The sequence below is a fragment of the Calidris pugnax genome, unplaced genomic scaffold, assembly GCF_001431845.1.
Source record: "Calidris pugnax isolate Ruff unplaced genomic scaffold, ASM143184v1 scaffold388, whole genome shotgun sequence".
Classification (NCBI taxonomy): Eukaryota; Metazoa; Chordata; class Aves; order Charadriiformes; family Scolopacidae; genus Calidris; species Calidris pugnax.
The window spans coordinates 25,833-41,530 of NW_015091104.1; the positions used below are offsets into that span (position 1 = coordinate 25,833).

A 15,698-nucleotide genomic window follows, 5' to 3' on the forward strand; every position below is an offset into this window, starting at 1 on the left:
TGTAATTTTTCTTTCCAGTCATGCAGAAGCCAGATGCAGCTCACACTGTAGAGCTGGGCTCCCGCTGGGCTCCCTGCACTTTCCCTGCTCTGCCAAAGTCAGAGACTGCACGTCATTTGTTTCTCCCACATCTCTCTCCTCAATTTACAGTGTTTTCTTCTACACAACAAATCCTCTCCTCACTGTAATCCCTATAAATCAGCTCACTTCTTCCACATTGTCATCAGAAAGGAACTTAGAATAATCATGAATAAAATTCCTAAGGAATGGCTATCTCTAGTTCTCTTTCACACTGTTTTTTATGTATCTTGATTTTATATCAAAAAACGTTTAGCCTTTTATTCCAACACGTTACAGGACTACTGACAACCTGTAAGCACTGTGGAATGCTGAGCCTTTAGTCTCCAGTAAGCAAAGACATTCCATCCAACACGCAAAATGTGTAACTTCACCCTAGGGGTTGTCTTCAGATTTTGGCCCAAAAGGTACTGCAAATTTACAACACTATTAAGACAGTGATTATCTCCCAAATGCAACACAGAAAGACCCTTGCTTCTGACTGATAAAAAAATATCCAGGAAATCAGTCAAATAGGGCAACTGCACAGCTGCAGAAGGACCTCAACACTAAATGGGCTTTAAATCTAATAAGAACCTTTATTAGAACACAAAGCAGAATATGGCAACATAAACAAGGAGAACTCATATTTGCCAGGTAAAATGGAATAAATAAATAATAAAAAATGGTTTTATAAACCAAATTTTCTCTGCTCACAGGTCCTTGCAAAAGTTTCATTTCTTCAGGCTTGCTCTTACTCCAGCAACTCTGTGATTTCTTGGATTGCAGAGAACTCTGTCGGTTCCTTCCTGGGAGACAGACAGAATCCTCTCTTTTTATTCCTTAAGATCAAACTGCATTTGTGCCACTTTCTTCTCTCAGAAGACTCCAAATTTCTGCTTTCTCTTCCAGCTTCTCACTCAGTGAGGCCATCCCTTGTCCTTTCTGCCTGGCTGACTGTCCTGTCCTCCAGCCGGCACAACCTCCGTCCTCTGAGGGCTCCACCAGGCCAAGGGCACCTCAGGACATGATGAAGACTTTTCTTCCTCACAGCTGAGCCACCACTCCTCAAAGGACCCTGCACAGCCAATTGCCAGCAGGTGTCAACTATCACATTGTCATCACCAGGAACTCCAGACCTGACCTGACCTGCTGAGAGCAGCCAGATCTGCCACAGGCACTCTGGTAAGCAGCCTAAAAATAATGTGAAAAGGGCATCTGGCCGTGAACACTGCTTGAACAGCCAAATGTGTCCTCTGCACAGCACTGAACTGACCCAGACACATTCACGCCTCCACAAATAACTTTCTGAAGCTGCTGCCAACATGTCCACCTCCTGTTTGCTCCTGTATGAGTCGCTGCTCCATTTTTTCCTTTTTTCTGCCCTTCCCAGAACTCCCATCACCACCTCTTCCTTACATATGTCAGTGCTGCCAGCACCACTGGCTCCTCATCAAAGCTTCCTGGGAGCAGCTCTGCACAAGACATTCTGGGAGGATGACCACCTTCTCTTCCAGTTCCAGGAACCAGACAACAGCATCTGGACTTCCCCTACATACACTTGTCACCAACAGTGGTCATACATACTTCGAGCAGTGGCATTTAAAGAAAATACATTTAGAAATCTCTAGCAAAACATCAGAACCATGATGAACATTTTCTTTGGACCAGCAGGCTCCTCCTCTGCCGTGACTTTTGTCCTGTCAGCTGTGAGACATTTCCATCCCACTGGATGAAGCAAGATCCTGGCAGGGATCCAAGAGTCCAAATCCCTCCTGAGGGCTCTACCCAACAAGTAACAACTTCAGCACTCACAGCTATGCTGCTACCGTAAGGATGTCCAGTCTTGGGAGAAGTCAGTCCAGAGATGATACAGATAGTCAGAACTGAGCTCAAGGAAGAAGACCGCCAGAATGGCACTGGCTGGGGTTTTATAGCCGCTACATAGACCATAAAGTCTCCTTTCCCATCTCCACAGCGATGAGGAAGACACACATCCAAAATCACTGCACTCAGTTCACTTATCAGTACTCTTGGGTTCCACAATAATGTCAAGTTCATACACAGAGGGCTCTGAGAGCGAGGTGTTCTTCCATCTAATCCAGGCAGAAACGACACAATGTCAGTTCTGCACAACTTGGTCACTTTGCAGATTAAATACAGCAGTGCAATAGACTTGAGCAAGAAGCTACTGCCCTTCAACAAATTTGGCAGATTTCTTACAATGCACATTATAGCACAGATCTAAAACTTGTTCTTTCTGTATGGTGGCTTCTCAGAGAACAGAGAAGCAACCAACCAAAAACTGTGGCCTTGTTTTTTACTGGTAGGATTCTCAGTAGCTTGGAGCGAAAAATAAAGAGAAAACACACAGCTTCAGCGTGTGAAAAAACACACAGGGCAAGATGGAAGTAACACATTTCATCTCAGACACACTAAAACGTTACCACCCACAAAGACAAAGCTCAACAGGGGAGAACTTCACAGGGACTCAATCAACGTTGTGAATAAAGAAACCTCTTGTGCAAAAATCAACAAATGCTTACTCTGCTTATTCTCCAAGATACACATCTTTAACATGCATCTTTGACTTGTCTTCAGCAAAATGAACTTGAAATAGCAGTCATATTAGAAAGAAAAGCCTTCTCAAAAAAGCACTGCATTTCACTTGCAATTTTTCCTTGAGAAAAAGGAAAAAAGAAGCATATGTGACAGAAGACTGGTCATGTCAGGAATCAACTACTGCAAAGGTCTTGGCTACAACAGAGTGCAAGTGGCAGGAGAGCTCATGTGGAATGAAACAGACCTAAACAGGAGGCTGATGGGATGCTGGAGCAGCAGAACCATGGCTTTTCCTTCAATGGCATCTTCACACAAATCAATACAGCTTTCAGTTGAAGTATATGGGCAAAATGCTGAAAATCCACCAAATGCTTTAGAAAACTACCTCTGGTTTATAGGGCCACATTTTTTTCAGTTTCCATTAGCATTAAATCCCTAAAAAGTCAACTCAGAAACTAAGCCTCTGAAGATACCCTGATCTCTGTGACATCCCCAAGACAAATCTCCACTGACTGCTGAAGTTAAAGTTTCCTTCAGTGAACTCTCATTCAGGACAGTATCTCCAGGACACTTCTAGGGAAGTTGTGCTTGCGATTTCAAACAAATTAAGTTATCAGCAGATAATCTATTGCAGATTGTATCAAGAAAATCTGGCTGCTGATCCACGAACAGCATTGTGTTAAGAGCTCTCTATGCACATCTTAAGGAAGGATTTCTATGTACCTCAACACAGCATAAAAATCTCAGGCATAAAGCACAGGAAAGATTAAAATCTGTGTTTCTGTCGTCTTTGCAGATGGAGTAACTGTTTCAGGAGCTCACAAAAACTTTTTAGGAAGCAAAAAAAAACCAGTAGAAGATAAAGAAGCATAGAGACTAGAAATAAGGATACAAGAAGGACATTGACCACTAATAACAAGTGTTCAAGTCTGACCATTACAAAATAATCAAATGTAAAGTGGAGTGTCTGTATCAGAAATGGAATACAGAGGGAATGCTCACCCAGAGTAGCAGCCACCTCATATATCAAAATTTTTAGAAGAAACAAAATTAGTTAGGTAAGCCATGACAACAAAAGATGGACAAGAACTTAAAAATGAACATCCCAAAGCAGGAAAATCAGTGACTTGGTAGAATATGCAAGTATCATGAATACTAAAAGGAACTGCCCAATATTTACGGAGTTTAAAATTGCACCAACACATGAAAAAGATCTGTAGACAGTTCTCTAAAAACTTCAACTAAAACTCAAAAAAAGTCAAACAGATGTTATACAGGAATAAAATGGAGAATAGTATGCACAATAGTCTATAAAATCACTTATAGCAGCTCATTTGGCAGTTATATACTACACTTTCTCAGGCAGAGAATCAGGAGGTGTCTACTGACAGGTGATAAGAATAGCTGGCTGCACTGAAAATTTCTTTCTACGGTGTTTGGGAAGACTGAATTTTTTACTGAAGAAAAGAGAACATTAAAGAACCTGAAAGACATATTTAAAATATGAGATTAGGTCTTTCTGTTTTCCTTATCTCACAATGCAAAAAGCAGAACACATAAATTATGCCACAAGACCATAAACTCAAACCTGATCGATGGAAGCATGTCACATACGCTATATAAAGCATAATGAACCACCATTAACCCATAGAACTCATTCCCATAGAACATAGATTTAAAACTTGCAGGTTTTTATGCCAGAAGAGACTATATTGCCCAGCTCAATTTTCTGTGGAGCACAGGCTCCAATCATTCAGCAAACAGGGCAGCTCTTTTTAAAGGACATCCAGTGTTGACTTAAGACTTGATATAATGAAGAATCTATTACATCTCTGATATCTTGTTCTAGTGGTCAGAAAAATACACATTAATCAGTCTCAACTGGTGTATTTTTGAACCGAAGCCAAAAGCTCTTTACACCAAAAAAAAAACCCACCACCACCAAAAAATAACAGGGAAGGAGCCAGAGTGTTTGTATTATGTACAGATCCCAGGAATATACAGTAATGTCAATATATGAGAATTTTAGAAGATGTCAGACCTTTCTGTGTCTTAATATAAACTGATCTTGGACTACTGGAATTTAGGTGGAACTGTTACGTACAGTTGGGAGGGTTTCTGTCACCTTCCTATGAAGTATTTAGCAATGGAACACGTTATCCAAACAAGTTGTGGATTCTCCCACCTTGGAGGTGTTCAAAAGCCATCTGGACATGGTCCTGGGCAACCAGCTCTGGGTCGCCCTGCTTGAGCTGTGGGCACAATCTCTTGACAGTGAGTAACTATCCCAGCTGCAAGCCAACTGGTAACGCAGTAACACGTGTTGCTGCAGTGCCACTGGCATCTCAGTCCTATCAATAATAACATGTAAGAACCCCCAGATCAGTATACAGAAGACAACCTGGGAACTCCTAGGGCCAAATTCAGGGATGTCCAAAAGGAGGTGGACTCACCAAAAGCCCACTGACTCTGAAGTGACCCTCAGACATTGGGTGACTGCAGATCAATATACATGTTAAGGCTAAGGACAGTAAGGCAACCACAAACCATGACCTGACTGTCCCAATGTATAACCACATCCTAATCAGAGGGCAGATCTATTTGGACTGATCTCCTCACACTAGGCAAACTGTAACCTACTTGGCTTTTTATTTTGCAAATTTTATGATTGATTATTAAAGATGAGAAAATTCCTTATAAAATTCCCTCAATGAATTGTTTTATTTAAACTGAAATTGCCATAAATTCTGTTTTGCCTTCAACATATTTCTACTTTAAATGGCTTGTGCAGACATTTACCCTGAAGTGCTTTAAAATATCTTATCAAAATCACTGTAGCGCTCCATGGAGTGCACCAATGGGCCCTAGGGTCACTGAGCTGGCAGCAACAATAAGTCCAGGTAACAGGACTGTATTAGGCAATGCTTTTCAGAACCCATAAAGGTACAATTTCAAAAATGAAATGTTGTTTCCCTTCCTTGATTTGGAGGAATTTTGCTTTTCTGACAATTAAAACCTCTAATTTCAAGTTTAACATATATTCAGTCACCTTTTCCCCATGATGTTAATGATGTTTCAAAACAATTGGCAATTATTTTATAGAAGAAATTCCTCCAATTAATCCCAGCCAGCACTAAGACCAACGTTACAACCACAGAAAAGGAACTACGTGGCCCACGTGCCACAGACCTCAAAGTGCAGAGGGGAACCTACAACAGCTAAAAAGAGACAGAGCTGCCACTGCTCTCAGTTACCTTAGATTTTCTTTAGTAATCCCCACTTCTTTCTCCATAACATCCCATGAAGAATAAATAAAATGCTTTGCTCAAGTTGGGGTAAATGATACCTACTGCATTTGTGGATTAAAACAAGTGCAGGTTTGATACCAGGAACTCAGTGACAGTAGGGTTCAGAGTCTGAAACAAAAATCTCCACAAATTATTTGTTCTTCTCCCCCTAAGAATATCCCTTGGATGCTTGAGGTTTAGAACTCAGTACACGGAACAGATGAGAGTCTCTTAGAATGACAGAACTGCAGAGCTCAGGTGCTGCGGACACAAGGCATACTGAGAAAAAAACCCAGTCTTGCCTGAGAAGGGCAGAGGACCAAGCAAAAACCTCAAGTGTTTCAGAAAAAATGTAGATTTCCCTCTGCCAGCAATCCAATAGCAATTCCTCGGCCATCTTAAAACCTGAAAGCAGGGAAAGAATCTCTACTTACAAAACCAAGGAGAGAGATGTTATGACTGTATTCAGATGCTACTACTCTATTTTAACCTTAAAATTGATAACCTGGGAGTAACTTGTTTAGTTTGCGGAACTGCAACTACACCCTGGTATGGTAAACTGTATGTCCCACAGCAGTTCACTGTGAAAGTGACAGTCCCTGCAGCAGTCTCCAGTTTGGGAGAGACCAAGGATCGTCTGTGGTGCCAGGGCTTGGAGTAGGAGCCTGGCTTGTGGGGTAGTCACTAGATCATAGAATCATAGAATCATATGGGGTTGGAAGGGACCTCTCGAGATCATCAAGTCCAACCCCCCCGCCAAAGCGGGTCTACCTAGAGCAGGTTGCACAGGATTTTGTCCAGGCAGGTTTTGAATATCTCCAAAGAAGAGACTCCACCACCGCTCTGGGCAGGCTGTTCCAGTGCTCTACCACTCTCACAGTGAAGAAGTTCCTCCTCATGTTTAGGTGGAACTTCTTATACTCAAGTTTGTGCCCATTTCCTCTTGTCCTGTCACTGGGCACCAGTGAGAAAAGACCAGCCCTGTCCTCCTGACTCCCTCCCTTTAAGTATTTATAAGCATTGATCAGATCCCCGCTCAGCCTTCTCTTCTCTAGACTAAAAAGACCCAAGTTCCTCAGCCTGTCTTCATAAGAGAGATGCTCCAGGCCCTTAATCATCTTTGTGGCCCTTTGCTGTACCCTCTCCAGCAGTTCCCTGTCCTTCTGTAACTGAGGGGCCCAGAACTGGACATGATGCCCTTCTTTCAGCCAGGTGACCCCTGGTTCAGATCTTGGGATGAAAATCATCTCAGTCTTAAAATTATGTTTATGTCCACAACTGACTACTTATCTCAGGGTTAGACAATAGAGAGAAACAGGCACATTTTAGGGCATGATTTGTTCTTTTCAGTATGTACTTTCTCTATGAGAAGAACTGTGCCTTGAACTCCGTTGCCTACACTGACTAAATCTCTCAACTATAAAGGGGCCCCAGAGTGACTAGCTTATGCATAAAAAATGTAGATATCTATACTTAACCAAATAAATCCCACTCCCAAAGTCCACTGTGGCTCTAGCTGTCCAGATTTTCAGTAATGCATTCTTCTTTAATGACACCTACTCGTCTGGAGTTGAGCCATATGGTTTCCAGTTCCTTCAGGCCATGGAGCTTGCTATATCTGTACCTGTGGCCACACTGCAGTCAAACAGCCCTGTCCGCCTGACTCCTTCCAAAAAAAAGTCCCTTCTGGAATTCTGAGCACTCAGCAGATGAGTCTTTCATAAAGTCAGTGCAAGGGCTCTTGCGATGAGTGGCATGCACTAAATGCTGCTCTGCAGACAAGGAATTCTGAGACTCTCGTGAGTGATGCAGTCCAAGAACGCAGGACTGACAGAAGAGGAGAAAACACACCAGTACCCAACAGGCAGAAAAAAGATGAGGCAGGACTTAGACTGGAAAAGCTGGCAGCTGAGAGGGGCTGGTGACAGTGGCAAAATGAGCTAGAGGGTGATGAAGGCCATTTCCCCCATTTCAGCCCCAAGGTCTCCTTGCTCAGAGAGCAATCCCACTGCTGTCATCTGTCCCAACAGCGCAGCTCTTCACAGAAGGTCCTCGTAGCATCAGTAGGCCCAGCACACTTTATGCACTACCCTCAATCCAAAGCGGCTGAAACATCTCCCCCTAAATTTTTTCCAGAATAATTAGTCTTCAGGCACAAAAGACCAGCCTGAGCAATACTAGACCATAAATGTGCGGTCCCCAAAGACTGTTGCCAGCTACAAGTCAGTCGCTGTGACCAATATGATAACTACCATTATAACTGATAATTCTGAGCAGTCCTGCATATTTCCTACATACTATCACATACCTCAGACAAATTGAATTTTTTCCTGGGATTATAATCCCAGTTTGGGAACCACTGTTTTAGGGCAATACTTCAGAATTACAAGAGCTTTGATAAGAGATTTAAATGTAGAGATAATTTTTATTACTGTTACCAATGCTCCAACTGTAACAAAATGAAAATATTTAACATCAGAACAACCCAAATTTATCTAGTCTTAGCTTTACTTTGACAGGTGTTGAATTTCACAGCTGCTGCATGCTAAGTCTAGACATGAATTCAAAAAACATCTGTAAGATCATTCTTTAGATGTTAACTAGCTGAGTAACTAATATTTAAAATGTTTTTGCTGAGCCCTAGACGGAAAGAGAATTTTCTGACTACAGTTTCTGTATTGTTGCGCCTCCTATACTCTTCCCCATTACAGCCCCTGAATATCTCCACTGCACAGCTGAGAGGTGAAAACTCAGGTACTGGTCAATTCCCTAGTTAAAGAGCTTGTCTCAGAATAAACATCTTCCTGTAGACTTATGCATGTGAGTCTTTTAAACACGGGCAAGTTCCTAGGTCACTTAAAATAACGGTGTTCTACCCACAGTAAGGAGCTAAGACAAATTATTTCTTCTGAGAGTCTAATCTATTATACACAAGATTTTTTTCCTACAAACTTGTGATTTAAATCATCCTTACTTCAATTTCCTATCTATAAAATAGATATATCCATGGAACTTTACTGTTTTTTTTCTTTCTTTCTTTTTTATGTTGCATATATTCAAATTGGAAAAACATCATAGGTAAAAGCCTTCCACATCTTATCAGATACCTGTACAGTGACAGAGTGGAATCTTGATCTTAGTTGGGCTGATACCCATTACTGTGGTAAAGACAAGAATGACAGCTTTACTTCACAGTAGACATACAGCTACAAAACTCTTCATACTACAAGATTTACTATATGAGTAAGTAAGAGCAATCAATACAGTCACAAGAACTTAAGTAAGACATGAAAAGAAATTCTGCACAATGAGAGTTACCAAACATTCAAATAGATTGCCTGAAGAAGTTGTGAAACCTCCATCTTTAGACATTTTAAAAACTCAACAAGGCCTTGACAACCCTGTTTTGAGCAGGAGGTTCAACTAGATAACTTCCATAGTTTCCTCCTACCTAAACTTTTCCATGATTCAGTTGAATAGACTCAGAAAACTTAGGAAAAGACCATTACAGTAGGCCATTATGAACAGTGAAGTGCTGGACTTGATCTAATAGAAATCACAGAAAATGCTATTCTTTCTTTTCTTACATGAATCATCCTTTTACAGACTATGTAAACATGTACATTTTTGCAGGATCTTTAACACTTTTTCTGTAAGTAATTCTTCCCAGTATATGTTTTGTTATTGCACAAGTTTAGCTTTCGACTGAATTCTAATAGGAAATTTAATATATCTCTTCAGCACACCCCTCTAATCTCCTATTGTTTTCTTTTTAACCATTCTAATACAAAGTTCCAAACCCAGTGTTTATTTATACAGAAGCTATTATTCCCCTTAGTAAAGGCTTTCAGAAGCTAGACCTGGTAATATCCACAGAATTTTCTCCACCACTTTTCCATGCATGCTGCTCCCCAGCTGCTTACTGTTAGATTTCTTTGACCTGTTCCAAAATATATCTGTTAACAGGACTTTTAATGGAAAGATCATTCCACCATTTTTTACCCCAACTCAATCTACAAATTTTTCATTACATACCTTCATTGGCCTCTTCAGCGCTTCCTGAATATCCACACGCTTCCGCATAATGGTCTGGTCTAGTTTGCGTTCAAAGGCCAACAGATCCATGTAGGCCTGGGACTCAGGAACCAGCTCCCGGATCTGAGAAGGAAGCAAGGAACATCCAAGCACTGGAAGAAAAAGTCTACTATGTTCCAGAGCAGTAACACCGACACCTTCCCAGCCCTTAGATGTGCTCAGAAAGAGCTATTCCCAAGACATTAGTTCCTCATTAGCAGGGCAGATTTCAGTGGCACGGTACAAGCACATGGCTGAAAAGCTGGAGCACAGAACTGAAGCTAATGAACCCTGGAAGACACCAGCTGGATCCACAAGGCCTGCATCACGGCTGCTTTTTTTCAAGTGAGGCTTAGCTTGAAGCAGCCTGGGAGTCATTGCTCTCGACAATGTAAAGTACAGTAAATCTGTCCTGTTTGAACTAAAAAAGTGCTGTGTCTCTCTAGACTAAAAATAAAGGGTGCATGTTCATGGTAACTTTTTTAAAAGAAGCGTTTCCCATCATAAGTAAGAGCTGCCCTTGAGGAAGTCAACCTTTGTCAGTACATCTTCTTGGCCAAGGTGAAATTGACCTTCACATCAAAGTGGCACCATGATCAGCTACGAGGCCCCAACTTACAATCTTGCCAACTTTTATTGGTATTTTAATACCTTAGCTAAACTACGTTAGTTCTAGTAACAGTTCTATTTTCCCTTTTCCAAAGAAGTTAGCAGAGGAGATGATTTGAAGTAGGTTAGGAGGAAGATGTAACAATCTGAGCTTAGAAATGGGCAAGTATACCCTTACACGAAAAAGTTAGTTCTTAATTGGGAATCACTCATGCAGGCAAGCCACAAAAGAAAGGAACTGTAAGTAATTATAATAAATCTACTGGACTACCTTGTCTATTTCTGTAATATTCACTCTAGCTTTCAGCTACATAACTAAAATATTTTACTGTTTGAATACTTCTGTTCTATAGGAATGAAAAGCTAGTTGGTATTCCTGTTTCACTTTAGAATCAGAAGTCTTCAGCTTTGATTCAGTGCGAGACACAAACACCTGCGTGAGAGACACCCGGCAAACAGCCCTTCACTGTGTTCTGCAAGGACATAAGAAATATGGCAGGAGGTCATCCCAACAGTCCACCCATCCTAGGGCTGTGTCTCTGACAGCATTTGGAAGTTGCTGCCCTTTAGTACCTACAACAGCCTGAGACACGGTGTTCCAGAACCTCAACAGCCCGTGTATTGTTGCGCCTCCTATACTCTTCCCCATTACAGCCCCTGAATATCTCCACTGCACAGCTGAGAGGTGAAAACTCAGGTACTGGTCAATTCCCTAGTTAAAGAGCTTGTCTCAGAATAAACATCTTCCTGTAGACTTATGCATGTGAGTCTTTTAAACACGGGCAAGTTCCTAGGTCACTTAAAATAACGGTGTTCTACCCACAGTAAGGAGCTAAGACAAATTATTTCTTCTGAGAGTACCTCCCATCTGTCAGAGATTTCTTCTGAAGTACCTCCCATCTGTCAACTTCATCTGATGCCATCTCCTAGCACAGCTGGGGCAGTGGTGGACAGGCATTCCCTTACTGCTCACGTGTTTTAAAAGTTTTTGTCATCCATTTCTTCAGATTTTTTTTTTTCAGCCTGAAGAGGAACAATTCCTCCCTTCTGTATTCAGACTGATCAAGACTATAAAATGTCTCTTTCAACCTTTTAAACAAATTTATTTTTTTGTTTGCTTTGAGATGCCAGAACTCCTGCTCTGTTTACAGCAGGACTGACACTTTGGAGAAGCAGAAACCATGGAGTCAAAAACTCTCTCCAGCTTTAGCTGAACCAATGTCTTTTTAACTGCTTATATTCTTTCACAAAGTCTTAGCATCAGCAGAATAATAAAAGAACATGAACATTTTTAAGAGCGAAGCCCTTAAAGCAAGCACTGTCCTGGAAACATTGAGGAGTTGCTAGACAGCTTGCACAATACAGACAATTCTTCCTCCCCACAGCAAATACAAATCTTTGGACCCAACAAAACATCCCAATGCTTTTATGCTGTCCCACACAGAAGAAAAGATTCGTCAGTTCCTTCCACACAGAGGAAATTAATGATGCTGTACTGTAGTCAATTAAAAATTCTGGACCCAGAACATAGTTTCAATCTTTTAATTCCAAGGTCTAGCACAGTCAGCTCATGATCTCCCGGGCATGTGATGAAGCAGGGAGCCCTCAGCTCTCACATAGTCCTCGGGATAAAGCATATACTACAGCTGTGACACCCTTTCAGCTGGTTTGCAGGGTACTGGACCCAGGATTTAATGAAATTTCTAAGAATTTTGTAGAAACAGTAGTAATCTTCAATAAATATTTCTATTCTGTACTTTCACATCTCTTACCACACGGAAGCTGAAAAGGTATTTCCTATTCCATTCCTGTAATCAAACTGTTAAACATTGTAAAATGTTAAGAAAGCATAAGCACTTTAAAATCAACCAACAAAGATAATACTGCATGTAATTCCTCGAACTGCAAACAGCTGCAGGTGGGGAGAGTATTTGGGAGAAGAATTGTACTTGACTGTGTGTGTACTCCTCTCTGGGCATGTGTTATGGTCACAGTGAAGATGGGATACTGGGCTAATTCAAAGCAGGACATTTTTGTCTGCTCTTGGAGTCTTTTACTTCTTACCCCACTATTGGAATAATCTTTTCCCATCATGGTAATGTCCAAATTTCATACTCTTCTTAATTTGCTCTCAAGAGTGAGAGGAAAATTAAGACGGAGCCCCAGCAGTATCACGTAACAATGCAGGATGCACTCCCTCTTTGCGTTTGAGGTCTGTCAAAAATTCCCTGCTTCACCATGCTGGCCTCCTGCCAGGCCTGCTCAACTCTGTGCACACTGGTCTGATAGTTCTCCTTTGTTTTGAAGAGGTTGTCCTTGAAGTTCAGCCAGCTTCCCCGAGCCCTTCCGTCCTCCAGGGATCCCCATTTTCCTATAGGGTCCTTCCCGGCAGATCCCCAAACAAGCCAAAACAGCTCTCCTGAAGTCCAGGTCTTAACTCGCTTCTCTCAGGAAAGCAAATTCTGCCATCTCATGGTTGCCACAGCCAGGGCTGCCCTTAACCTTCACATCCCCAACCAGTTCTTCCTTCTTTGTGGGTTAACAGGTCTCTCAGAGCATCTCCCCTTGTTGATCACCTGTGTCAAATTGTCATCAATCCAACCCAGGAATTTTCTGTAGTGCTTGTGCCCAGTGCTCCTGCCCTCAAAGCAGATGTCAAGGTAGTTAAAGCTCCCCTGTAAGTTTGAGGGGTTCCTCCAGATGTCTACAAAAGGCTTTCTTTCCTTCGTGATCAGCGAGACCATCTGTAGCAGACAGCCACCGTGCTGTCACTCACATAACAATTTCAGTTTAAACTAAAAATAATAAAGAAAAAAAAACAGATAAAGAAGAACGTGCCCTTCAGATTGATATTTCTTTCCAAGTGAAAGTGGGCTATCAGTAAAGGTGCCAGAAAAAAATAATAAACATAATTTCATACATTTCAGGTAGCAAATAATAATTGGAACTGGATTCTTCACTATCTGAGCAGGACAAACAAAACAGGCTCAGCAATTTGCTTTAAAAAAAAAAATCATCACACACTAATAAATGGAGATTCGGCAACTTGCTTAGAATAAGGTTAGCCAATAATTTCCATTTTGAGAGAGGTAACAAAAGCCAAGACCTCTTGCTCATCCAAGTCCGACAAGCTCACTTGGAACCTGAGCCAATGTTTTACTACCTACAGCAGATGCACACACCCTAAACATTTCAAAAATAGTGTTCAGAAGCCAGCATTTGTGTATTACAGGTGACAATGGCTGAAGTGTGACTTATCAGCTACTGGACAGTCTCCCTGCTAAGAAACTTTAGCCTATAGTTTATTGACAAAAGTGTTTCTACTGTTGAGGCTTCTGTGGTGGTTGGAGAAGGACAGCTAAGGCCTGACACTTCTCAGAAATAGTAACTCTGTGCCACCTTGTGAGTCTTGATCCCTAAGAGACAGAGCTTCAGAGAGGATTCCTGACTGGCTACCACAGAGCCAATAACATTGTCCAGTAACATGACAGAAGCAATTAGAGACTATGCCATTCTGAATTTCATGGCCACATGCAGACACTGTTCAAAAATGCAAAGATCCTGCAACACTACAAGCAATAGTTAAGCAAGTCTTTCACCAGCCCCTCATATGACAATCAGTTACTGGCACAGACTAACACGGGCAGAGAGAAGCAATACTCTTAAGCTTATATTTGAATGTTTAATTACATAAAAGAAGGCTATAGATCACATCTATGAATTAGAATTATGAGGAGAGTAATTTATGAGTTACTCTCAAAGTTCCAGTAAAAGCAATTCAATAGCTCCTTTATGTTCAGTGGCTGGGCAGCGTCTACAACACAGCCAAACATCTGAGGCTCACAGGCCAAAGAAACAACTGGAGAAGTGATGATCAAGTCAACCAGCATGGAAAAGCACCAACTGTAGAGCAGGCAGTCAGATGGCATATGAAAGCAATATTTCTGGAGACTTCTGCTAAAGATGCTCTATGGAACAGCAGCTGGATCACAGATACCAGCTTGAAGAAATGTTGGTGGGTCTCTAGTCCACCTTCCTGCTCAAAGCAGGGTCATCAATGAAGTAGGTTTAGATTAGATATTAGGAAGACATTCTTTGCTGTGAGGATGGCGAGGCACTGGAACTTGTGCCCAGAGAAGCTGTTGCTGCCCCATCCCTGGAGGGGTTCAAGCCCAGGTTGGACGGGGCTTTGAGCAACCTGGTCTGCTGGGAAGTGTCCCTGCCCACGGTAGGGGGCTGGAACGAGATAATCTTTAAGGTCCCTTCCAACCCAAACCATTCTATGATTCTATGCTGGGGTTTGAAAACTCCCAAGGGTGGAGATCCCATGACCTCTCTGGTTTCCAATGCTTGACTGTCCTGTTGTGATAAAGTTTCTCCTTGCCAGCTCCTCTCCTGTTTCAACTTATGCTCGCTAGTTCTCATTCTTCTGCCATGCTCCACTAGAAAGTCTGGCTCCATCTTCTTGACCATCCTCTCTTAGGAGCTGGAAAGCAGATATGAAAAGTCCTCATGGGAATCCGAGGCCCAGTGAGAAGAACAGTAGCCAATACTAAGAGACATGCATGCCATGGAAGGAGATTTTCTGCATTAAATAAGAAGAAATTAATGGAAATCCTGTGAACTGTGTTCTGTGGAAGGTCAGATTATGTGATTATGGACCTCCCAGTTTTTAATTTAGACAGTATATGCTGTGTAATAAACAGCAAATACTGATAATCAAATGGAAAGGCAAAATGTAAAAGGAAATAATTGTACTTAGTGTATGATTAATCTGTAAAATTTACTGTCACCTGATAAATCAGACCAAGAAATTAGCATTCATCAAAAAACCCCAAGGTGTTAAAATAAAAAGTATACGGTGGCCTTAGATTCACAGAATGGTTTAGGTTGGAAGGGACCTTTAAAGATCATCTAATCGACCCCAAAACCACCACGGGCAGGGACACCTCCCACCAGTCGAGGTTGCTCCAAGCCCCCTCCAACCTGGCTTTGAACCCCTCCAGGGATGGGGCAGCAACAGCTTCTCTGGACAACCTGGGCCAGGCTCTCACCACCCTCACAACAAAGAACTTCTTCCCCAGATCTCATCTCAATCTCCCTTCTTTC

The 15,698-nt window shown here is 41.8% G+C and overlaps 1 protein-coding gene across 4 annotated transcripts in view; it reads right to left on the reverse strand.

The window, feature by feature from the left end:
- SMARCD3 (SWI/SNF related, matrix associated, actin dependent regulator of chromatin, subfamily d, member 3) overlaps window positions 1-15,698 on the reverse strand; it is an 84,620-nt gene that overhangs the window by 23,256 nt on the left and 45,666 nt on the right. For all 4 annotated transcript variants that reach the window (XM_014957997.1, XM_014957996.1, XM_014957998.1 and 1 more), the window contains one exon: window positions 9,942-10,064. In XM_014957997.1, coding sequence (XP_014813483.1) covers window positions 9,942-10,064 — 123 coding nt within the window. The remainder of the gene's footprint in view (window positions 1-9,941; window positions 10,065-15,698) is intronic.